The 25,939-nt window shown below is 44.0% G+C and overlaps 1 protein-coding gene across 3 annotated transcripts in view; it reads right to left on the bottom strand.

The window, feature by feature from the left end:
* The window catches only part of PRUNE2 (prune homolog 2 with BCH domain), a 255,114-nt gene that overhangs the window by 60,539 nt on the left and 168,636 nt on the right, over positions 1-25,939 (bottom strand). For all 3 annotated transcript variants that reach the window (XM_069474102.1, XM_069474103.1, XM_069474101.1), the window contains exons 8-9: positions 18,529-25,102; positions 17,417-18,194 (exon numbers count right to left, since the gene is read on the bottom strand). In XM_069474102.1, the coding sequence (XP_069330203.1) occupies positions 17,417-18,194; positions 18,529-25,102 (7,352 nt within the window). The remainder of the gene's footprint in view (positions 1-17,416; positions 18,195-18,528; positions 25,103-25,939) is intronic.

Raw genomic sequence — 25,939 nt, 5'->3', positions numbered from 1 at the left:
TTTGGGCTAAACTAAGCCTTCTATATTCACTGTGAGTCTCCAAGGAGGTCGTAGAAACCTTGAAGTGGTACGTAAACTCATCACTGAAGTATGACAAATGATTTCAGGGAGTTGGGTACCTGTCACCAATCACAGAACCATCAGGAATTCCTGGCACTCACACTGTCACATTCCTAAGGTATCTATTATGGGCTGAATTGTGTCATTTCCCCGCCCCCCTGCTCAAAATTTGTATGTTGAACTCCAGGTTAGTCCAGTACCTCAAAATGTGAGTGTATTTGGAGATAGGATTTTTGCAGCGGTAATTAAGTGAAAATGAGGTCATTAGGGTGGGCCCTAATTCAATATAACTGGTGTCCTTGTAAGAAGAGGAAATTTGGACACAAACACAGGCAGATGGAAAACCACGAGAAGACATGGAAAGAAGGTAGCCATATGCAAGCCAAGGAGAGAAGCCTCTGAAGAAACCAACCCTGCCAATACTTTGATTTCAGACTTCCAGCCTCTGGAACTGTGAGGAAATACATTTCTACTGTTTGAGCCACCCAGTCTGTGGTACTTCGTTATGGCGGCCCTAGCAACCACTATAGTATCTGATCTTCACAGGCATATCCAGTTTCAAGGAGAAGAATCTTTACTCTGGAAGGAGCATATCAATCATTTCGTTCATTCTCTCTACTAGAAAGCCCTTCTATTGCTGCCTGACAGATCTACGGGAGAGAGAGAAAGACAAGTTAGGCCCCTCGAGACTGAGAGAAAGAGCCCATCATCTTTACTTACATGTACCCCACTGCAGAGTATAATCACATTCTGCAAAGCTAATTTATAAGACTTGATTAATTTCTTACTCTCCTGAGAGATACAGTCAGTAATCATACAGCTACACTAACCTCAAGGCGAGAATTGATTCATTTAGCCATTTCTTTTTCATGCTCTGTCTTCATTGTATGAATGTAGACAGCTATTGGGGGGGGGGGGGAAATGTGCTCATACTTTTAAACAATTGTTGTTCACAGAATTATAGCATTCCATGGGATTCTATGACTCTGTCTTATAAATCACTCATATTTTTGGGTGACCAGGTCTCTGCTGATAGAAGTACTGGGAAATAAACTTCATAGCCTAAAACCAGCTACACACCCATCAATCTAATTAGAAACAAACTTGAGTTTATAAACTGGAAAGTACATGAGAAATTTGGGGAGACATTCATCACAGGAAATCCAGTGTCTGCCTTTATAGCAAAGACATGAGCTTTGATGACATTGAACTTGGTCTAATGCACAAGGAAAACCTCCCCCTTGCTTGTTTTCAGTTATCAATGCCAACCTTTCTATAGATTAACAGTCTCTAGCTCTCCTTTCATCTCCATTTTACCTCTCGTTCTAACCTACCTCTTGCTCAGCTGCTCTCTTGGGATCACACTCTCTTGGTTTCACTCCTATTTTATTTTTAAGAAGAGCTATTTCTAGAACTTCCAATTTCATCAACCTTTTCTGGATATCTCTGTGAGTTGGATGTAGAAAAATGTAATCATTAAGTGGTAACATTTTTATTTCTTTGGTAATTCTCTTGCATCTTGGGCAATGATGGCTTTATGAATAGGACTTTTGTGTTGGGTTTGGACAACACTAAATCCAGCTTTTCAGAGCAATATTGAAAGCACATGTTTGGTTTTCAGTTTTTGTATTGGAAGGGATTTTGAAAGATCTCTATCTCCAGGCAAAACTAGACCCAGATCATTCCAGTTATCTGCTTAGGGTTTCCAAACCAGTTTCCCACAAGCTTTGACATATGTAGCTTCTCTCTCATGTTCACCGTTTGTTTCTCAAGCTGTTCATTAGGGTATGAGTTCAACAAACATTTGAGTCCTAGACTCACATGGAAAATGTTAAGCTAGTCTTGGGGAGGGTATACTGCAAAGAGAATGGATCAGAGACACATTCTACTCTGAAAATATTTAAAATCTAGGAGGATAAAGAGAAAAAGACACATACAAGTTCACACAAAACAACACAGGAAGGGCTAAATGTCATGAGAGGTAACCATGGAATTTCAGAGACAGGGGTAGTTCCTCCAGCTGTGGGGGTAGAGTGGATCAGTCTGGAAGCCTCCAGTAAGAGGTGGCATTTGGCCTCGTGGGTAAGCTGGTGAGGATAAATTACATCCGATCTGTTCTGTTCCCTTTCTTCCCACTTTCTCCCCAGTCCCTATGCCCAGGGTCGATACTCATTCTGTTTTGTGTTGGCAGTGGGAAGCCAGTGTTTTTTGAGCTGAGTATTGCAACAGACTGGCAATGGTGCAGGAGAAATGGAAAGCAAGATGGGAGGTGGTAGTCCACCCGAAACATAACCAAGGCTGGAACTGTGCCTGGGCTGGAAAGAAAGGAGGCGGTTCCAGAACTGCAGACACAGAAGAAAGCAGTTGTGCTTGAAAATAGAGGAAGATGACAGCCTACTAGGGAGGTGCCTGCAGAAGAATTGGCAAGCCATCTGGAAAGTCATCATTTCATCATTTCATTCTTCATGACTGAGAACCTGCAGTCTTGGTGAGTTACTTGGTATAAGTCAATATAAGCAAAGTAAAGAAAGCATGAGACTCTCTTCTCATCAGAACAAGATACAGCCAACCCACACCTGCTTCATCAGCCTTCAGCCACGATCCCAGTGCTGGACTGTGGTCTCTGTGACTACACTTCCTTTGTTAACAAGAGTGTGCAAAAATTTACTGAGGTGCTCCTGTTGGGGTGGGGTGTGAAGAGAGGATGGTGACATTTTCCTCCAGTTGTCCTTTTACCTATTAAATCTACCTCATCCATGAATCCTTTACTTGGTCCTCTAAACAAAGGAAATGGAGCAACACTCTCCCCACCTTTAAGGACCCAGAGACCCTCAGTCATACCGCGTATGGAATTGATTTCACTCTGCCGTTTACTTCCTCCTCCCCACTGGAGTGAGGTAGGAGATTGAATCTTAATTACCTTTATATCACACACAGTCCTTGGGGACAGCATCTCATTCATAACACATGCACAAGTTTGGAGAATGGAGTTCAGTATCATTTTCTCCAAATGTATATAAGTCTAAAGGTCGTAAAGGAATCAGGAAATGCCACCTTATCTTAAAAATAGAAGAGTGGTAGGTCTTTTTTAAGCCCTGAGAAATGCAAATGCATGGACCAGATTTTGCTAAGGGCTTATCAAAGGCCCTGGGCTGAGAGAGAAAACACACACACACACACACACACACACACACACATTCAAGCACTGGGACCCCTGGGCTGTGATCCCAGCCCAGCCCTTGACTGGCTGTGATCTTAAGCCAATCACTCCCTTGAGCTAGGGTTCATTATCTTGCTTATAAACTCAATAACTGAATTCAAATGAATTCTAAGATTTAGTTCATCTTATATTGCTTTAGCAGTTAAACCTCAGGATGCAAGAACAATACAGAGACTCAGACAACTATCAAAAACAGCAGGCAAATAGCCTATTGTCAGAATAAGATAGAGCCAACTTTGGCAGCAGCCCACAAATGATAGAGGTGCTCAGATGGAGGGGGGCCTCTGCTCCTGCCTCTTCTCCTATGCCTCTCTCATGTACCTGTCCACCAGCACCCTGCGATTCCTGCCATTATTATTCCGGAAGGAACCATGGTCACATGTTCTTTGTCAATTCAGATGCAGACAGGATACCAGGGGGCAGAATCTGTCCTTTGACGCTTTTCTTTCTGCCTCTTCTCACCCCTTCTCCTTTCCCCCAACTACACCATTAACTCTAATTGGTAAGGAAATGAAAAACCATCCCATATACAAATACCACTCTGGCAGGAACTTGGTAAAGCCTCTGTCGGCAAAATCTTCACATGGCGAACAGAGGGCAAGCAACTCCAGGCTAGTTAAGAAGGAAAATTCAGCTTTTGTTTGCTGTAGGTGAACCCAAGCTTTTGCGCTGTAACCTATATTGAGTACATGAACCCATGTAAAATCTCCACACCTTGTCGTCTAGCTAGCTAGAAAGTATGAAGTTTTAAGACCAAGAAAGTACTGTGATCCTTTATCCTTTATATATAAGTATTTGTACTGAAGAGAAATCTTTCCAAGAGTACAAAGCCACTGAAGAATAAAGAAACCAAGTAGAATAAAAATGGAAATTCACTGGGATGAACCAAAGAGAGCCCTAACCAGAGGAAAAAAAGTTAATTTGACTTTTTGTTAATGGGAAGGAGAATCCGGCTCATTATCCTTAAGTACCTGTGGGGCTTTAGACCTTATTTAGGACTCCAAGGGGAACTTTGCATTACAAAGCTAAAGCTCCAGGGGATGTTTAGGTGCTGCAGACTTTGAATGACAACAGCTTCAACTTGCTCTTTGTCTTTGAGTTGCAGAGCAGGGTCCAAGCTATTTTAAAGTACAGAGATTTCACTGTCCTCAAAATGTCTAATTTGCCAAGACACATTTCCATAAAGGTCATTTTTTTTTTTTTTTTTTTACTTCTCAGATAAGGATTTTCTTTTTTTTTTTTTTTTTTCCCAAGACAATATCAATGGGTTTATATTATTGATTCATTCATTCTTTTTTTTTTTCATGATAAATTATTAAGTGAACAGTGCAAGTTAAAAACAATAGTTTCATATTTTTTCCCCACCCCCCCTTTCCCGAGTCAGCAAAGGATTTTCTTTTATCAATTTAGAGAAATGCCATGGGCCATATTTTTGATCACCAGACATTTTAATCTAATTATTCGATATTTTACATTCTGTGCATATTATCAATTATGATTTTAAGACAACTTCCATCAAATGCAGATTTTGAAATAGACTCACGCAGGAGCAGCTCTCGATTTTCTCTACAGGAGAGGCTTGGGGAGCCATCTGGTTGGAAGGGGTCCCGGAAGCTGAACTCTGAACAGCAGCAGTTTACATAAGATTCCAACCATGTCAAGGGTTCACATCAACGAGGGGGCAGTTTATGGAGATTATGCCTTTCTGCCTTAAATCACCATGGCCAGTACTCTGATTTCTAGCAGAATCATACTTTAAATCACTTCTGCTAGGTGGGAGTCTAGTTTTGTTTCCTGGTTTCCATACAGGAATTTAATAATCTATGTGTTTCTTGGTTGAAATTGACCAGGTGGTAATTTTTTTAGCTTCTCACATAACTTAGTTTCTCAGTAAAATATCGATACCCTCTCAGTAGGATATTCTTTCTGTCTCTAGATTTTGCAAAGACAAAGAGAACAACATAAGCCCGTTTTTGAGGATGACCTATTTTTGCAGCTTAAAACTCAGGTAAGATGCAAAGGTTATAAGATTCTTTAGAAAAATAGAGAAGTGTATGTTACTAGCTTCAACAACTATTAGGAATAATATAAAAAATAAAAATGCCACTCTACCAGGGCTGTCCTGCTTGTCAAATAATCCAAATAGACATTATAATACTCATTAAGCAACAGTCCTAAACAGTTACAAAGCTGTCACTTCCTTTGATTTTCTATCTCCGTTTTCATCGCAAACCTAAAGAGTACAAGATGATTATAGCTATGCAGCGTCTGTTTTTCCTAATTACCTGATCTTCAAGAAAGAGGCGGAGATAGCATAAAGACCACCCGGCTTCGCAGCATAAGTTGATACAGAATGAAATGTAGCTGCCAGCTGTCAGTTGCGAGGGGCTGGGCAGAATTAACCATCCTCTCACCCACCTCCCCGCTCCCCTTCCAACTTCCCAGCAGCAACAGACTAGCCTTTGAGGACGATACTCCCCATCGCAATCTGTCCTCCCCTCCCCTGATCCTCCTAAAGCTGCACCGGGATCCACCTACCTCCTGAGGATGAGAGGAGGCTTGCTAACGGGAGGATGAGAAGGATGCACGGTTACAGCTCTTCAGCATCTCTCTCCCGGAGCAGTTAACTGGAAATACAGATTCGCCTCCATTTTCTGGTCACATGATCTCTGGCACATCTAAATAAGGATGATCACCTGCCTCCCAGATCCCTCAGTGCACCGGCCGCTCCCACTGGGGGGCCAGAGCTGGGGCTGTGCTGATTGCATCTGGGAATATACAAGAAAGACTCTCTCGCCCAGGTTGTGGAGTCAGAAACGCCCTTTGATTTTTATGCCGGCTCAGGAAAACTGCTGCCATGCCTGTTTCTGAGTGAGATGTGATGATGTGAACGGGCTCAAAGCACAAGTTGTAAGAAATTTAGTTCTCCTGAAATCTCTTTAAAAAATCCTGTAGCTTCACAGCACATCCATATAAGATGGCAATTTACTTATCTTCATTTAATGAATAGTGGTTAAGATCATAATAGAATGGACTGTAGAAGCGTAGCAGGATACATAAAGAAGTCTGACTGAATGTTCTAGAGAAAGTTAGGAAGCTTGCCCAAGAGCCACACAGCCTTGGCTTTTGGGAGACAGAGGTGTGTGGAGGCTAAGCGTGGGCTCTGAAGTCAGAAGGCCCGAGTTATTAGTAACTGTGCGTGTTACTAAACCACACGGTGCCTCACACTGCTCATTCACAATAATTACAATGTTCCTTTAAATTTGTAAGATAACCTGTGTAGAGAGTCTGGGTTAAAATAAACTTGCACTAAACATTAGCTACTAATATTATTATTAATTCTAAAAATGCCAGCAGCAATATTGAGGTGGTTAAGGCAAATAAAATATAATGAAACATTTACATAATAGAAAGGCACACATTCGTTTGTGCTATCTTCAAAGAAAAAATATGAGATAAATCAAAGACTTCTGGTCATAATCAGGAAAAATGTCAATTTGGAAAGTAACCAGAAATCCCATGTTACATGATCTCTTCCCCTTTTTGGTGGGGGGTGGGGCGGGAGAGGACTACGGCAGAACAGATAGGGGGATGGGGCGGTTTTAGGTTTCTCCAATGTACTGGAGAAACAGTTAACTAATGCTGTACATTAATATCTCAGAACGCTTTTTAGAAACTGAAGTTCCGTCACTCTCCAATTAAGCCAGCTGTGCTGATCAGTCTCCAGTTGATCCAACTCTAGTGGACTGGGAAAGTGAATTCCTCAGCAGAGGACAGGGTGGTAAGTGCTTAAGAGACTTTAGCTCCTATTCTTACAGTGAGGAGAGGCAGTGGGGAAGGGAAGAGAAGGAGCAATTTTACACTTTTATTTAAGCTAAAAGCATTATGAGTAGTTATGAAATAATTCCTCAGATGCCATGAAAGAGATTAGGGGTGGGGCTCACAGAAGGGTGTCACCTTGCAGGGGCACTGACTGGGTCAGTTTCTCAAAGCCAAGATGGGTGGAAAAATGGTTAGGGGAGAAAAGATGACTTCAGAGCTGGCTGTATCCTGGGAATGTCTGTCCAGGGTGAGGGCTGAACAATGGGGCTCTTGTCTTTAGGGAAGGCTGGCTCACTGGAGAGGGGGTTCCCTCCCCACATGGGAAAGGCAGCAATTGAAGGCTCCAGAACAGACTCTGTAACTAATTCTGTTTAAAAGAATACCATCTATTTTAAAAGTCACCAGTTGATATGGAAAGTGATTAAGTTATTGTCGTCAGGCCAGTCATAGCTACCTTTAAGACATGTAAGTAATACTTCATTAAATGAGAAGTGTGGCACATGGGTTATGACCAGTGATACTTCCTTTTGTCTTGGAAGATGTTCTCCCAGATTGTGCCAGGGCAAAATAGTCCTAACTCAGAGTCAGCTGGGCACTGGGGGAAATGTATTATTTTATTCATTAGGTGAAGGCAGCTACAATTATTATTATTTTTTTTTTTTTGAGACAGAGTCTCACTCTGTTGCCTGGGCTAGAGTGCCGTGGTGTCAGCCTAGCTCACAGCAACCTGAAACTTCTGGGCTCAAGCAATCCTTCTGCCTCAGCCTCCCGAGTAGCTGGGACTGCAGGCATGCGCCACCATGACCGGCTAATTTTTTCTAGATATATTTTTAGTTGTCCATATAATTTCTTTCTATTTTTAGTAGAGACGGGGTCTCGCTCTTGCTCAGGCTGGTGTCGAACTCCTGAGCTCAAACGATCTACCCGCCTCAGCCTCCCAGAGTGCTAGATTACAGGCGTGAGCCACCACGCCCAGCCTTACAATTATTTTTTAAAGTAAGAATTACTGCTTGAATGCAATAAGTATAATCCCAATTATGATATTGGCAAAAAGGGCATGGTAGATGTCAAATTCTCCAGTGGAGTCTTAGTTATTCCCTGAAAGCCTAATTAATACTTTCAAGCTATTCTTTAACAAATTGAGGTTTAAAAGATAAAAATGAAAACGTTTTTTGAAGATTATATATCATCAACTGCTGCTTGAGTTGATGCCGTTAACAGATGACTGAGTAGAACAACGTTTCCTCTCTGATAAGGAAAAGGCCATTCAAACTGAAGAGATTATAATACCCATGGTGTATGCAACAGATGACCAAAGAAAAAAACTGGATAGACGCACCTATTTTTTTTTTCTCCATGAGGTTGTGTGGAGCGAATAACAGCACTCTCAGAAAACTGAAAGGCTATAAGAATCTTGGAGGAATTGTAATGAACAGAAGAAATACTAGAACACTGAAAATAGATCACTATGGCCTCAAATTTCAAAGAAGGAAAAAGATGGATTTTGAGATGCTACTTGAGAAAAGAAAGATGTATATTGCTTCCAAACTAAATGTAGTACATCTCCCTTGAAAAAAGAAGCAGAAAACCCCAGAAATTATCACAGCTTCATTAAAAGCAAATTCTGTTGGACAAACTGCATTTTCTTTTCCATTCACTCAGTCAGGCATTTTTATGGGGTGCCTAATATTCGGCAGGTGCTATTCTAAGCACCAGTGGTAGTGTGACAGACAAGACAAACCAAACTTCTGCTTTCCCAGAGGTTATGTTCTCATAGGTGAAGACAGATACAACAAAATCAATTAAATAAATAAATAGACGATATTTTCATTTTTTTTTTTTTTTTGCTTTTTTTTTTTTTTTGAGACAGAGTCTCACTCTGTTGCCCGGGCTAGAATGAGTGCCGTGGCGTCAGCCTAGCTCACAGCAACCTCAAACTCCTGGGCTTAAGCGATCCTACTGCCTCAGCCTCCCGAGTAGCTGGGACTACAGGCATGCGCCACCATGCCCGGCTAATTTTTTTGTATATATATATTTTAGTTGTCCATATAATTTCTTTCTATTTTTAGTAGAGACGGGGTCTCACTCTTGCTCAGGCTGGTCTCGAACTCCTGACCTTGAGCGATCCACCCGCCTCGGCCTCCCAGAGTGCTAGGATTACAGGCGTGAGCCACCGCGCCCGGCCAGACGATATTTTCAGATAGAAAAAAAGTGGTAAGAAGAAGAGAAGGCAGGATGGAGCAGGGTTCTCAATGTCAGCACGATGGACATTTGGGGCTGGATAATCCTTTGCTGTGGGGGGTGCTCTTGTGCATTGCAGGATGTTGAGCAGCATCCTTGACCTCTACCTGTTAGATGACAGCAGGACCCACCCCAATTGTGACAACCAAAATGTCTCCAGACATTGGCAAGTATTCCCTGCTGGTTGAGAACCAGCAGCTTGGACTTCTCTACAAAGGGTTATTGGGGGTTCATGACATCCCCAGTAAAGATAGGGTCCCCTGGCAGAATGTGTTGCAAGAGATGAAAGAAACAGAGACACAGACACAGAAATAGTATTTAAAAGAGTGGGGAAATCAGGGGACCACCAGCACTCTAGTGCCAAGGTGGCAGTGACTGAAACCCAGCACTTGCTTTTTATTCTCTTTGCCATGCTGCAAAATACAATGATCTCATGTGAAAAAATCATGGGATACAATGATCAAAGGTCTCAGGGTTTCCCCGCCCCTCAAATCACAAGGTGTCCTAGCTAATTTCCTTCTTTTTTCTAGAAGGAAAAAACACATAATTCTTCGTAGGTACAGCCCTTTTGATCAAGATAAACTAACTAATTTTATCCCAACCTCAAGCTATGCACATGGATATCAATCTTCTCAGTTCAGTAGCTGGGACCCATTTGATCAAGGAACAAAGAAACTACATGTTTTCCACTGGGAGACTGGTTTTACATTAACTGAGGCATTGTGGAGAGAAAGGGAGAGAAGGAACTTGGCCCAACTTTTTAACAATGGAAGCCCTAAGACCCTTCTCCCAGGCTGACATATTGCAATCTACCTCTACAGCCATGAGAAGTTTTCATGTCAGGCCATTCCGTGGCTTTTCATGCCTGAGACCCCTTAGGCTCTGAGGTTGGAGCATGCTTTGCTGTACTCCCAGATCGCTGATATATGTCCCCCAACTAGGCAGTTAACATCTGCCCTTATTTCAGGCTTCTGCTCAGGCAATTCCTTCACCTCCTTTCCTCTCACAGCCTCAGACATAGCATCCCTAAGTACCAGTGGTCTTAAGCCCATCAGTATTCTCTGTTGGTTGAGAACGAGCAGCTTGGACTTCTCTACAAAGGGTGACCCAATCCTGGACTTTTTTGATAGCCTTTGTTCCAAAAGAACTCTCACATAGGTCTTGGAAATAGATCCTCTACTGTACTGGAGAAACAGTTAACTAATTCTGCACATTAATATCTCAGTACACTTTTTAGAAGCTGAAGTTCCACCATTCTACAATTAAGCCAGCTTTGCTGAATAACTTCTGGTTGCTTCTTTAGCTTCACTCTCCTACTTTCTCCACCTTGCATTCTACCCTGAAGGCTTCTCACCCTCTGACTTCCACTAGGTTTTGACTGATAAGGATCCCGGTAGGAGACAAGAGGGAGGAAGGAGACAGAGAGGTAAGGACAGATATTCACCTGGCTCCTTCCCTGTGGGAACACCTCTGGCTAGCTGTGTCCCTCACGCTAGGTCACTGCTTCTCTCAAGGTGGCCCTTTCTACCTGAAATTCTCATTCTGGATTCTGGTAATCACTCTCTCCCCTCATCCCTGACGTCTAGGACTAATAGCAAGTGTATTGCTGCTATTCCTGGGCTACTGCACTATTCCTTGTGGGTTCTGCACACTTTGCCTCCATCTTTGTAAATACTCTCTTTATTAAATATCTCTTGAATTTTCCTAATTTGAATGTGTCATCCCTTTCCTGCTGTGTGTATATGTGTATATACTAATACTCCCTTCTTTCAAAAGGCATGCCGCCACCTTGTCTTCCTCAAATACCATCAATTTTCATGGAGGTTTTTTTTTTTTTCCTTGAAGGAGGCTATGCCACTAGCTTTGATGTTTCAAGGTTCCAGCTGGAGAAGCACCTTGGAGTTTCCCTCAAACTAGAAGGCAACACAACACACCTGGGTCCCTCTGTGGGTGTTCCTCCCACAGGACAGCTGAGTTGTACTGCCGCATCTTGGCTCCCATGGCTCTCTCTTGCTGTGAAATCCCTCACCACAAAATACCACATCTATAAATATTTGGAAAACTGAAATGAACATTGAGGGGCTTTGATTCTCTCTCTTCCCTTCGGCCTCTGGCCACTCGAGTTGGTCCCACACACCACAGACGGGGAGCAGCCCACTGACAATGGCAGCACGGATCTGCTGTGATGGCAAAGGTGTGTTCAGGCCTCCAAAGGGCTCAGTATGTCACCAGAGAGTCTGAAGAGTCAGAGACGAGTTCTGGTTCAGTTATTGTCAAAATATCTCATTGGGAACTTTGCTATTAGACTGTAAGTGCCTTTCAATGGTACAATGGGAGAACCTATAGAAAAACTTCAAGAAAAACACATTTTGGCAGCTGTGTGTCATTGACAAGCATTGGGCTAGAAGAGAGAAGACTTAAGATTAAGTTCCAGCTTCACTTTCTCATTTCTGGGTGACATTAAGCTGTTCATTTGTTAAGTCGGTTTGCTCATCTAGCTGGAAAATGGGGATAGTAAAACTTTCCCTGTCTGTCTCAAATGGCAGTTGAGTGGGCCAAAGAAAATAATATATTTGACAACCTGCAAGCCCTTATTATTGAAAGTCTGTTCTGGATAGGTCTGACCAGAAATGCAGAGATGGGCAGGGGGTGGGAGAGGGACCCTAGAGAGAGAGAGGGAGAGAGAGAGAGAGAGTGTAAGAAAGAAAGATAAAGAAGGAGACTAAGTCCTGAATTAAATTTCAAATTTAAAGGACTTTTAATGATACTTAATCATCACCACCAACTCACCAAACATGATACACCAAAGAATCAAATATACTTACAAAAATAAATTAACACAGATTCAGTGCCAAGTTTGGTCTTCCAGGTTTGGTGCGGGGAATAGCCAAAAAAACATGAATAAACAAGGGAAACCTGGAGTTTCTGGAGTATCAACTTACCTCTGAGAAAAGGCAAATGCTCCAAAGTGTGATACAACTCAAAAAGCCTTTTTCTCAGAGTGCCCATTACCAAACATCAAGAGAAAGAGTCTATGGATTATTTATCTATTTCTCATTTTCAACATTCGAGTGGGTATTAGACCCAATATGCTAACTCCCCAACCATATGTTATAGAGAAAGCCTGATTTCAGAGGTCTCATGAAAAACAAAAAAGATCTAATGGTATCACTCACAGGTGAAAATATGAATTCTTTTCCATGGTATTATTGGACAGGAAAAAAAAAAAGGTGAAAAATTTACTAATTTTAAAGAAAGAATACATAAGGATCACCATAGAATCGGATTGTGTGGCATATGAAATATGCTGTTTAAAGGTCATTTTTATTTTGGGGAGTACCAAACACCTCACTTCATAGAGCTAGGAAACAAGATAACTCCACAAATAGGAGAGTAGGTTACTTCTAGATACTCTCTTTCAAAAGTACCCGGTACAACAACTCCCTCTCCCTTCTCCTCTCTCTCCTCATCCCCCTACTCCCACTGCTGCATGTATCTCCAAAAGATGAGACAAATATTGTCAGTTTTCTCAGTCCTCTTAGAACTGATTTCCTTTTATCACCTTGCACAGCTATTTCCTTGTGTATACCTATAGAAAGATAATATATTTGTATATGGGTTGTCACATTTTTATATAATTCAGATGGTGAATTTAAACATTTTAATGGTTTCATGCTTGCTTAGCATACAGGTCAGGCTTTTGACTATAATCTGTGATGGTTAATGTTACATGTCAACTTAGCTAGGCTACGGTGTCCAAATATTTAGTTCAAATGTCAGTTTAGATGTTGCTGTAAAGGTATTTTTTAAGATGTGATTAACATTGAAATCAGCAGACTTTGAGTAAAGCAAATTACCCTTCATAATGTTGGTAGGCTTCATCCAATCAGTTGAAGGTTTTAATTGTAACGCCTGAAGTTTCCTAAGGAAGGAATTCTCCTCAGGACTGCACCGCAGAAACCTACCTGAGCCTCCAGCCTGCTGCCCTGCAGAATTTGGACTCAACACTGCAACACTGACTCCCTGAGTTTCAGGGCTGCTGGCCTGCCCTGCAGATTTTGCTCTTGCCAGCTCCCATAATTGCATGAGCCAAATCCTTAAAATCCTCTCAATAGCTAGCTAGCTGGATAGATAGAAAGAAAGAGAGATACAGGCATAGATAGCTCCTGTTCTGTTTTTCTGAAAAACCAGATACATAACCGAATTAGCCCTTCCTTCACACATCATTCTTCCAATCATGCTTTCTTCAAAATAAACATCTAAATGTTTCTTTATTTTAAGAAAGGCTTGTGTGCTGCAGATTCCCCTGCAGATGTTCTCTGTGACCATGTAGGAATGATCAGACACATCCATCAGTGTCTCAGCAAATTGATATTTGATCCTCTGCTGGACCAGTTTATGGCTGGAAGATGACCAAGGTGTTGGCAAAGGCTTCTGGGAAGATCAATTCTAGGGAACGTGAATGGAGTGCTGAAAACCTCAAGGCAGAGAGGTTATCTCCTAGCCCTAGCAAAAAGTTTTGTTGACAAGGGTCAGTAAGTGGAATATGAGGAGAAAACATATCTTTCTAATGCTTTTTTCAGGTTTTAAAAATGTGGCTTGCTACTCTCAAAACAGATTGGGAGCTGAGAGGGGGCGAGGTTGGGAAGGGGGAGGGAAGAAGCTGATTTGCAGCTGATACATCATAGTGCATACTATGAACCTATTTCTATTTATGAAGAGCCTCTCAATTTTTTTGGAAGGATGGTCTTGGTTTTGGATATTCTATCCTATCATCAGCTTATGTGTCAGAAGTCTTCAGGTTTCGTTTGGGAAACTATGGCCATCTCATTGTACTGCCCCTGTGATTACCTTTCTGTCTCCAGGATTTCCTTACCTGATTCTTCCCATTTCACTTGGCTGGCCTCTGACCCTCTTCCTTGCCTTTCCAAACGATGACTTTCCTTTAATGCCCATCTCTAATCAGACCTCTCAAAACTGCGGTGTGACTTTCATGGGTCCTTGGCAACTTCTGCCTTCACGGACCCCTCCCATCATTAACAATTTTAAAACAATTTATTTTACAACTGTGTTGGCATAAAGACAAATATAATCCATACAGGAGTATAATAATTATTTTCTTTTGACTTTAAAAGAAATTAAACATTCTTGTAATGGAAAAACAAGCATCACATGTACTCACCAGAAAATTGGTTTCCCTGATCATCACCTAAATACACATCTGGGAACGACACCAATCGGATATCAGACTGAGGTGGGGGGTAGGGGGAAGGGATGGGTGTATGCCTACACAATGAGTGCATTGTGCACCGTTTGGGGAATGGTAACACTTGAAGGTGCTGACTCGGGAAGGGGGGGGGAGGGAGGGATATATACCTACATGATGGGTGCAACGCGCACTATCTGGGGAACAGACACGCCTGGAGCTCTGACTTGGGGGGAAAGGCAGTACATGGGCAACGTATGTAACCTGCAATTCTATATCCCCCATAACAATAAGATGAAATAAATAAATAAATAAATAAAACATTCTTGTGAGCCGTGGGCACTCTGCCTTCCGTGTCTGATGGCAAGTAAGCCATCCCTGGTACCTGCTCCATAAAGGAGCCCTAAACAGACATTTCTCCTCTTATATCCTCACTTGTATAATTCTTGTCTCACATAGTTGCCACTGTAATGTGACACAGTGCATATAAAGTCTACAGCAAATGCCCTAATTGGTAGCTATTTATATTTAAACTGATGTTGGTCATTAACTTTCTTTTTTTTTTTTTTTTTTTTGGCAGAGTCTGACTCTGTTGCCTGGGCTAGTGCCATGGCATCAGCCTAGCTCACAGCAACCTCAAACTGGCTCAAGTAATCCTCCTTCCTCAGCCTCCCAAGTAGCTGGGATTACAGGCATGCGCCACCATGCCTGGCTAATATATATATATATATATATTTTTAGTAGAGATGGGGTCTTGCTCTTGCTCAGGCTGGTCTTGAACTTCTGAGCTCAAGCAGTCCTCCCGTCTCAGCCTCCATGAGTGCTATGATTACTGGTGTGGCTCACTGCGCCAGCCTACTTTCTTGATTTAAATATTACACTACTACCTATCTTTTCATGTATGTCTAATTTAATTAAACTGTAAACTCCTAGTGGGCTAGGAGTATGTTTTAAACCAATGGTCATCAAACTTTACTACGCCTCAGGAGCTGCTGAACCTCAGTTCCTGACTCAGGAGGTCTGGGGTGGGGCTGATAATTTGCATTTCTAACAACTACTCAGGTGATATCTATGATGCTGGCCTTAGAGAACCACCGTTTTAGACAACCCTGTACCTTCCCCAAATCTAGCACAAAAGAAAACTTCCAAATACATTCAGAGTCAATTATTTAAGCAAAAGGTAATACAAATGCTGGTAGAAAAACTTGCCCCGACCCCATCGTGAGAACAGTTTCGTTACTATAGGGACTCAGTGGAAAGGGATGAGCAAAGAAATCTTGTCGAAAGAAAAAGTGCTGGTGGCACAACCGAACACTGAGTGTCATCTGTTGGATTTCAGGGGCATGTGCGAAATGCGGACAAGAAGCCAAACAATAGCTCAGCCAAAGCTGCCTGAGTTCTTAGCTCAATCTATAACAATGCCAGCAGGGCTGCTGGGACCCATCTGCTACTCCCTTTCTGATAACGGATCTGGGGTCTCTCTGGAAGGAAATAGCTTGACAGGAAGAAAGAAAGATTAGGCCAACTGAAAATGTCTGGATTTATGAAGCTGCACTTGAACATGGTACAGCTTTTAACTCCTTACGGCACTTTCTGAACCCTCAGTAAACCTCTGCTATTCTTTCTGTTGTGTCTGTTCCTTTCATCAATAAATGTCATTTGTGAATGCCAGAGCTCTCCTGGTCACATTCTGTTTCCACACAAATTAAGTTCACAGAATTTAATAATGCAGGAAGGCTTGAGATCTTTCAGCCCATCCACTGATTTTATGGATGAGAAAACTTAAGCCTGGGGTTAATCCTAAAATATAGAATCAATAATGATAGAGCCAGGCTGGAATTCATCTCCCTTGCTCACCGTGGGGACGTGGTGTGTGTAGTGCTTTACATTCCCAAACTGAGGAGCAAAAAGATATCTTTCCTCTACTACATTTTAAGGGGGAAACATGATTTCCCCCCTTTACTTCAATTACTTTTCACAATTTTCCCTTTTGTCCCTGGAAGCAGGAGGGCTTTATAAGGGGGGATTAGGAGAACTGGAGAACACTAAACAGTTTCAGCAGAGGCTGAAAGCTTGAGGGCAGCAGTGACACCCTGGTCCCTGCTATGTGCTACCCAGAAACATGGCACAGAGCAAATTATCAAAAACCATATGGTGAATGAATGAATGAGTTTGTGAACAAATGAATGACTGAATCACTGATTTGAAGGGGATTTGCCAATTTTACAGCCAATTAGGGAATGAACGTTTCACACTAACATGTGGAGACTCCTTATCTCCCTCCAGTGAGTTAGGTGCTTACATAAAACCAGAAAGCGCCTTTTCTATAACACAGGCAGCTTGTCAGCTGGGAAAGGATGAGCTTCGGAGGTGGAGAGTTTTGAATCCCAGAGTTCATTCTGGTTACTAAATTCTAGCCAAGGTATAGAACCCTCTAGCCTTGATCCCCTGGCCCTACCCCACCCTTCTGACTCCCCTATCCCCTGTGTAAGGATTAAATCAGATAAATGTGTACAAAACTGCCTTGCTTATAGTAGGTGGTGATTAAATATTAGTGCCACCTCCTTCTATTTCCAAATGCCTGTTTTAGAGTCATGTAGGTATTGAAGTAGGTGGGGAAGGGAGTTGGGAGGGTAGGTAGAAGTTTAGGTGAAAATAGAAGGGCGTTTATCAGGTGAAAATGTGCACAAATCATCATTAGGGTTATAATTGTCTAGTAGCTGCTTTTACTGATGGTGTGCCTCACAATAAATGTAACCAAAGCATCTATCATCTAGGTATTCTTCATATTCCATAACCCCTCACCATTTCCCAGGCTTCTAAATATAATGATTTTTAGGAAAAAGGAAAGCCAGCTTTTTGCTTACCCATTTGATCTTGGTTTCCTGGTTCTGGGCTCAAGGAACTCTGTCTCCTCCTCCATTTCCGTGTCAGGGATCACGTTTTTCTGAGAAGGCTGTGGTGAAAGCATTTCCCATTCATTGTCATGGGTGACAGCCTGCAGTGTCACTGCATCCGGGCTGGCCCTGCCTTGGCTCTTGTTCCTCCGTGATTGGCTGATCAGACCAGAAGCTTCCTCTAGTGCTAAAGATTCTAGAGGTTTTATCTCTTCCAGAACCTGCATCTGGGGACCGTTGTTCATGCTGAGATCAGAGAATGGCTCCACAGTCTTGCCAGGCCATCCAGGCCCTGAGTCCCTGGCTTCTTCCAACGATGGATCACTAACCTCACTATGGCCCAAGACCATCCAACTCTGATCTTGCACAGGGCTCTCAAGAGATGATCTCAATGATCTCTTGTCTTCTTTGGAAGACATTCTCTCTGCAGAATGATCTTTTCTTTCATTTAGGGAAGCAGGCTGACATGTGTCTGGGAAGCCTGCTAATTGAGTTCCTGGCAGTCCTGTTTTTTCGGAACTTATATGAGATTCTTCTAATTCAGATATGCTTTCTCTTGCTTCACAGGCCTCTGGCTTCAGGGGTGAGTTTTCTTCATGGTTTACAAGTATGTAATCCATGTGGAGTACATGAGGATCTTCATACTTCTCTGTGCATCTTTCCTCCTTGTATTTGAATTTTATCTGCTCAGGCTCTTTGGTAGAAATTATTTTTTCTTCTCTCAACTCTAATATTTCCTTGCTAGCACCTAGAAGTGGAAGTTGAAGGTGAGAAGGGGAGAACAAGAGTTAACACATTATGTGATTTGTGATCTTTGCAAATGATCATCTAAAAAGAGGTAACTTAAGAAATATTCTTATTTTGTAGAGCTGTCTAATTTTCTTGTGCACTATCAGGGGTAGATATTATTATACATACGCATTAGATCTTATCACTGCTTTACATAACTTGATTAGGCATGCATTGCAAATGTGTTCCTGTCTACCCTCATTGGTAAGAAGAGTGAGTGTGTCTTACAAATGCACTAGTTTAATAATCAAAGCAGCAATATCTTGGGCGTGAAGGAAGGGGATGGTTCTTACCATTTGGTGATCCTATGTCTCCACCTGCTGGTGAATCAGAATGATCTGTTTCTACTTCCCAGTCAATGTTTGATGGAGACAAAATACTGGAGCGTGCTTCTTCAGGTAAAGGAACGGACTCAGGGTCTTCATCAATGTGCAGCACAACCAGCTGGGGTCCAGGCTGTCTGGTTTGGGGCTCAGCATGGTTTCCCTCATTCTGTCGGTCAGGAAGGGTGGAAAGCACTATCTCTGCTGCTTTGCTCCCCAGAGACTCATCCTCTGGCGACCCAGCCTCCTCTGCTGTTTCAGCACCGTGGGTAGGTTCTGTGAGATAGGACAAATCAAAGGGAGGTGTGTACGGTGCCAGCGACTGCTTCAGCGCATCCTCCTCCAAAGGAGGGTCACCACCGTAGAGGAAGTGTTCAGGCTCTCTCATTAAGTCTTCATCGATATTCTGGCCCATTACTTCACATTCAAAATCACCCCACGAGGCCTCGGATGAACAGATATCTTGCTTCCCAAGGTCCCCATCAACTGGTGTTTCAGGGCGGCCCTCTGACAATGTCAGTTTACTCATGTCATCTATCGTTCCTGTGGATGTGTTGAGACCAGAGGCATCGCTGAAACTGTGATCGAAGGCAGCTTCGCTTACGTCCAGACAAGTGTCCGAGGCTAGCAAAGCGTCAGTGACTGTGGCCGGATTCCCAGAAGCAAAAGGTGGCTCACTGTCAAACAGGGCCCCTGCACCTGCCTGACTCTCAGGAGACAAGCCTCCCGATACCCAAGAAGCATTTCCTTCCACAGTTGTCTCTTGGTGAGTTACAAAAATGCTAGTTCCCGTATTTTCCATCCTTGGGGTTGTTCTGTCAACAAGTTCCAAAATTGGTGCTAGATCTGGGCTGGTTCCTTTTTCTGACCCTTTTAAACCTGTGCTGTTGTCACCATTTATTTCAGAAGGTTCAGGAGAACCTCTCTGAGAAGCAGGCTGGGAGGAGCCATTTACGTTTGCTTGATTGCCAACTGGAGGCAGTGGAATTGCATTTTCAGAATAGAGTTCGGAATTGTAGGGGACACATTCCTGCCCAGGCTCCCGACTGGGCTCTTCATCCTCCTCTGGCTCAGTGAGATAAAGCTCACTGGACCCCACGCTGGGTCCCACGTAAGCACTGACGTGCTGCTCAGAATCCTGCTTTGCTTCAGAGTCATGACAGATATCAGGACTGTGGGAAGCCTGAGAGTTGCTGTCGTGCTCACAGTGAGTCAGTAGGTCAGGATTCTCACCGTCTGCTTTCAAGCTGAAGGGCTGCTTCGCATCCGTCCACAAGGCAGGCGAAGCTGAGGCCAGTTGCCCACCCTCTTGAAAGTTGCCAGGTAAAATATCTGGAACAAAGGTACCTTGGGGGCCCTCACCGGGGCTAGAGCCATCCCATTCAGAGCCTGACGTCTTTATCAGTTGAGTGGGAGAACTGACAGCAGGGAAATTTTCTGTGGCAACGCTCAAATTTGTCATTTCACCGAGGCTTGGTTGTTCTTGTTCCTGCCAATTTGTTTCCTGACGCTCGATGGTTGAAACATTAGATAAAACGCATCCATTGTCCTCAGGGCGAGTCAGTGCTGGGTCTGGGTGATCCCAGACTGACAGCACCGCACCCTGATGCTGCTCTTGGGTAGGCGTTTCAGAACTGAGCTCCTCACCGGCAGAAGACGTGAAGGTTTGCTCTCTTGAGTTCTTTTCTTTAATTTGGTCCAATATCACAAGCTGGCTAAACTGATCAGCATCTGGGTCTGGCTGCCTTGGCTGAATGTTCCAAAGCTGCTCACAGGACTTCTCCCCATCCCCATCCAGAAAGGGTGACTGATGGTTGTCACTGAAAGGATTAGTATAGGGTGTTTCCATGGACTCGAAATCACGCTGGATGGGTATGCCCCAGGGACCCACATTCCGGTGTACTGAGGAATTTATGTCTAACACACCACTTGAGTCAGACAGGTCCCCTGACAATGCATTCTCCATTGGTCTGCCTTCCTGTGGTGGGGTGTTCCACCACTCGCTGCTCTCAGCCGAGAAGCCCAGCATCTCCAATTTAGAATTATCTTCATTCTTTGGTTCCATGTTGGGAGATAGTTGCCATGTGACATCTCCTGTGTTCCTTGTTTCTGGAGAAGATCTTGTCTCCCTCTCCACCGTGGTAGCCTGTACTTCAGTCTCCATTAGTGGTGAAAAATTCCATTGATCAGGGCTGCTTTGTTGATTGTCACCAAATGGGTCTGACTTACTCTCAGCTGGTTCTGGGCTGCCTAGGTGGTCAGAAAATTCCTCAGGCTTGGGATCAGCTGTAGCCAAGAACTTATCAGATTCCTTCAGTGAATCCCAGGCTCTGGGTTCACTCTGAGCAACATGGCAAGTGGCTAAATGGGTCTCTGCCTCCACTGATTCTTCACCACCCACACCATCATCCTTAGAACCGGAGCTGGTTGAAATGACCTTGGCAATCTCTGGCTGCATGGTTTCAGGAATGTCACGTTCATCTTTCTCCTGATGGCTAACCATTAGATTTCTTTCCTCGGGTGCACCTGAATATTCAGAATATTTACCTGTCTCAGGACTGGATAAAGAGGATAAGGAGTCACCATCAATGGAGTCATTCCAAATCTCTAAAAATTTAGGAACTTTGTGATCAGACTCATCCATTTTGTTTTTCTCTAAATCCTTCATTTCAGTAGTTACTTCTGCTTGGCCATCAGTGGTGGTAATTAGTCCAGATTCTTGGCGACTCTGCTCACTCCAGTCATCTCGGTTCTCTTTGTGATGCTCAGTGCTGGGTTGTTGCCCCCAGGAAGACAGTGCAGTTGAAGAATCATCTAGGTCAGGACTTGATGCACTGGAACGAGTATACTCACTAGAAATACTATCTTTGTCATGATTTCCAGATGAAATGGCTCCTGGAAGGCTGTTTTCAGTCTCCTGAACTTCAAGATTCTCAGTTATCTCAGGACTTGTGCAACTCACCCGCACATCGCTGTTTAGAGGGCCATCCCTAATGTCAAGGCTTTGGGGAAATTCATGAGGGGGCTCTTTGTTCACTCTCTCTGGTTCCAGGATGTCACATTCTTCCATTTTCTCAAGATCCATTTCAGGTAATGATACATTTGTTGTTAAATTTATACTACTTGAAATCTCGGTGGTTTCACCTGAATTTCTATGACTCATGAGGTGCTTTTCATAGGCATCTTCTGCCTGCAGGTTGTCTGTGGACATCTCTGTTTGCACATCACAGGAGTCTAGATTGTAAGACTGCTTCTCATACTCTAAAACTTCCTCTGCCTCCCCAGTCTGAGGACTGAAAGTGACTGAAAGAGAACTGGTTTTGCCTGGTTCAGTGCAGATTTCTTGATGTTCAGATGCAACTGGAGAAGAGAGTTCCTGGTCACTTTGCCCTTTTTCAGAAATCCTGGAGATGCTGTCCACCCCAGAGCCAATCACTTCCTCATTGAGGAGCCCCCTGTCAGTGGTTCCGGGGGCTTCCTTCTCACTTTCACTTTGTCCATAGCTATGACCTTTCCATGGATCTGAGTGTGCAAAATGCCCTGGGTTCTCAAGCCTGGTCACCAAGGACCCTGTATCACTTTGCAGGGTCCCCCTCGGTGTGTCCTGGTGATCAAGATGAGGTGTAAGTGCTCCTGACTCACTGATTCCAGAAGCTTCTAGCACATCTGGGGTGTGAGTGTCCTTAACATTTGCTGTGTGGCTGGAAGTTTCAGGAGGTAATTTGCTTTGTTCTAAATCTGTAATACCTGATGAATCTGGCAACATGAATGACGACATGTCTTTATCTCTCATCACGGAATCCCAAATGCTGTTGGCGATCAGCTGTCCACTTTTCTCATTCACTGTGTGGCATTTGTTGGGAGCAGTGTCCTCGGTGTGCTCAGCAGAGACAGAGGGCTCCCAGTCTGCCTGATTTGCTTCCTGATACTCCGTGCCCCAGGGTTCCAGCTGTCGCACTGAAAATCGGGTTTGCGGTTCAGAGCCTTCAGCCATGTAGCCTTCTTCTTGACCGTCGCTGGTGATCGCCACCCCCCCGCTGCAGTCGTCCCAGTCCAAATCGTTGTCCATATCCGATATCGTCGCCGTGGACTGAGTGTCCTCCAGAATCACTCTGTTCCACAAGTCCAGAGTGTCGGGGCCTGCCTGCCTCGAGTTGGTGCTGCTGTGCAAAAGCGTGAGCTGTCGGTTGGTCTCGTTGTACAGCTGCATCATGCTGGGGTCGTCGTAACTGGACTGGCTGCTTTCCCCCATGTCATCCTCCACGGAGACACTCTTACTATCTGCGTGCTCGGTCTGGAGTAAATTTTTATCAGGGTCATCAGCGGCATTTGTTTCGGAATTATTATCTGCATGAGGCGAAGCCCACATGTCTAGGTTCCCAGGCCCTGAACTGATTCGATTTCTAGGTGGCTGCAGCGGTGACTGAGGAGGAATTTCAGCTTCCTGTGCAGTAGAGTTAGCATCTTTTGCCTCAAAACCTTCCTCTTTAGCAAATGGCTTGTTTTCAGTTTCTTTCTCATCACCAGCAAATGTTGGTGATGTGTAAGAGTCAGAGGTGGAGTAGTTGGTATCCAAGGGGGAAGGCACCGAATCTTCCCCTATGTTGGACGCACTGTAATCAGAGCATTTATAGGACAAGAAGGAATCTTCCCAAGGAGCTAGGACATCTGACCCTCTTTTCTTAATATTCTCCTCAAAAAGGTTCCAGGAATCTACCTTTTCATATACCTTCTCTCTAGTTTTAGGATCTACTAAACCATTCTGATCATCCTTTGGCGGCTTAGAATTATTCCATGCATGAGCCAGATCGGAACTGGGATTTCCGGATGCGAGGATATTATCCCTAGAGTCATTGTTCTTCTTGCCCCACATTTCTGGAACTGCTTCATTATTTGCTTCACTGGGTGAATTGTCCAGTAGGTCTTCTGAAGAAAAAGCAAACCCACTTTTTGCCATGGCCCACTCATTTGGGTCCCTCACAGAAGGTGTCTCGCCACTCGTGGGGTGCGGATTCCAGGTATTTTTTAAAGCTTCGTCATTATCTTCTTTACCAAATGCACTCCAGGCTGGGAATGGGGCTGCAGCTGCTGGTTCACTGTCATCGGTAGGATTTCCCCACGGCCCAGGCATCACTGTGGGAGAGCGACCAGAATGCCACAAAGCAGCAAAGTCTTCTATCAGGTGGTTTGTTCCCTGAGGAGCATCTGACAAATGCAATTTCTCTGCAGGCAGGTTCTGAAACTGCAAGCTTTCCTCATTTTGGTCTTGATTATCTTTGTTGCCTACTTTAGGCTGACCAAATTCAGACTCCCAGGGACCTGACTTTGGGAATTCAAGACTCTTTGGTTGAAATACAGAATCTGAGGCCCTCCTGTCAACTGAGCTTGACTTATGATCTCTCCACGATTCAGGGCTCTGGAAGACAGATTCCTGTTCACCGGAACTCCATGCATCTGCAATATTTTTGGAGTCAATTTCCAAACCACCCCACCAGCTGCTGCACCGTGCACGGGTCTGAGGTGGCCCAGTGTGACCTGTGTCGATTGCTTTTTGGGCCATATCTTCTGGATAGAGTGAGTCTGGTTCTTCAGTGGATGGTGAACTTTCTACAAAGCTATTCCTAGGTGTCGGTGGGATCCTCTTTCCAATATTTTTTAGCCTTTCTGGCGAAGGAGAATCATCTCCCACAAAACCTGTCAGGCTCAAATTTCTTTCAGAGTTATCTCCGGGACTTTCTTGTCTTGGAACAAACTCATCATCAAATGCTGCAAGGCTATCTTTGCCAGGGCCTGACAAGAGCAAACTGGATGAATGGTTAGACATGTTGATCCCTGTCCCATCAAGTCCTTTAGGCCCAGTGGGGAGCTGTCCTTCTGACGAATCGCTGTTGGGGAAGAAGTCATCTGCCGGGGAGTAGTCTGCAGAATGGGAAGACGGTTGGGACTGCCCAGAAGCCAGGGGTGCTGGGTCAAAGTTGAAGAGGTCAAAGTGTTCACTGTGTTCTCCGGACCGTGCATTCTCCTCTGCTACTGCCCCTTCGGGGATGGGACTATAGGAGTCAAGCCCTGGCAGGAGGGTGTGGTGAGGCCCAGCTCCTTCTCCCACTGGGCTGTCATCACTGAGGAAAACTGAGCTCTCCTTGGATGAACGGCTGCTCCTAATGGTGGCCAACCCGCTGTCCGGGCTAACAAGGTCTACATTAGCATCCACCTGAGCCTGGTTCGAATCGTTAAGATCTGGAGGGTTTTCGATGAAATTCACAGAGCTGGGCTGTGGCTCTACGTCAGAACCATACAACTCCACAATCCCAGAAGATCCCTGGGACAGGGGGGCGCTGCCTGCCACTGCTTCTGTTGAGGACGTCCGGCTGTTGGAGATCATCTCTGAACACCTCCTGTTGATGACTTCCTTGACAAGGAGAACCACTTGATCACAAGTCACTGAAGGGTCCTCCTGCTGGTACACCAGGATCTCGTCACAGCCACAATCAAAGGGCTCCAGTTCTAGGCAAGGGTTCTGACTCTCTTCCAGCTCACAGCAGATCTGTCAGGAGGCACAGGGGTTCATGTGAACACTCAGGTAGTCTTTGCACTTTGCAATTTTTCTTTATTAATTTTTTAAAAGATAAAATTAATACATGCTTACCTATTTAAAATGAAGACCTCAGATAATGGAGAATTGTATAATGTAAAATATGGAAAGTCCCACTTAATTTATCACCAACCCTTCTCCAATCTTATCAAATTGTCTTTTTGTTTAACTCAAAATCCAGCTGCTCAGTTTTGGTGGCTCCTGAAAGTTATGGGTAAAGAGCCACAGCCCAGTTCATCTTTCCTCACCGACGAATTAGATGCCTCGTGTATCCATGGGTGGCTAGAGGCAAAGTCTCTACTTATTTCTTTTCTACATCCTCCTTTCTGTTCTCCAAGAGCTCTTGTCTCTCTTGACACCTGGCTATGAGTTTGCACTGGCCATCCATCATCTAACTTCTTTTCCTTAGTGTAATATAATACCATCTTTCAACAGGAGTATAACTTAAGTTTTCAAAAAAGCAGAGAATGCTGGTTGCTGACAAGAACTACAGGCAAACTGTTGGAACAAGGGGAAATGGGCAGGAGAGAGGCTCTTGTTTAGGGTCAGGTAGCCAGGTCTGCTTTAACCTCTGATGGCCTCATATGGCAAAGGAGAAAGTAGGAAAGGCAAAGGAGAAAGTAGGAAAGACAAAGGAGCAAGTAGGGGCCCAAACAGCACTCAGGCCCCAGCTGTCCCTTCCTGGCCCAGGGAATGCGCACACACACACACACACACACACACACACACACACGGAGCCCAGAACACACAAGTGACCTGACAGGCAGGGGGCGCTGCGATCGATGGCCA

This window comes from Eulemur rufifrons, chromosome 7 (genome assembly GCF_041146395.1).
Source record: "Eulemur rufifrons isolate Redbay chromosome 7, OSU_ERuf_1, whole genome shotgun sequence".
In the NCBI taxonomy this organism is placed as follows: Eukaryota; Metazoa; Chordata; class Mammalia; order Primates; family Lemuridae; genus Eulemur; species Eulemur rufifrons.
This window is presented reverse-complemented; position numbering and strand designations above follow the sequence as displayed.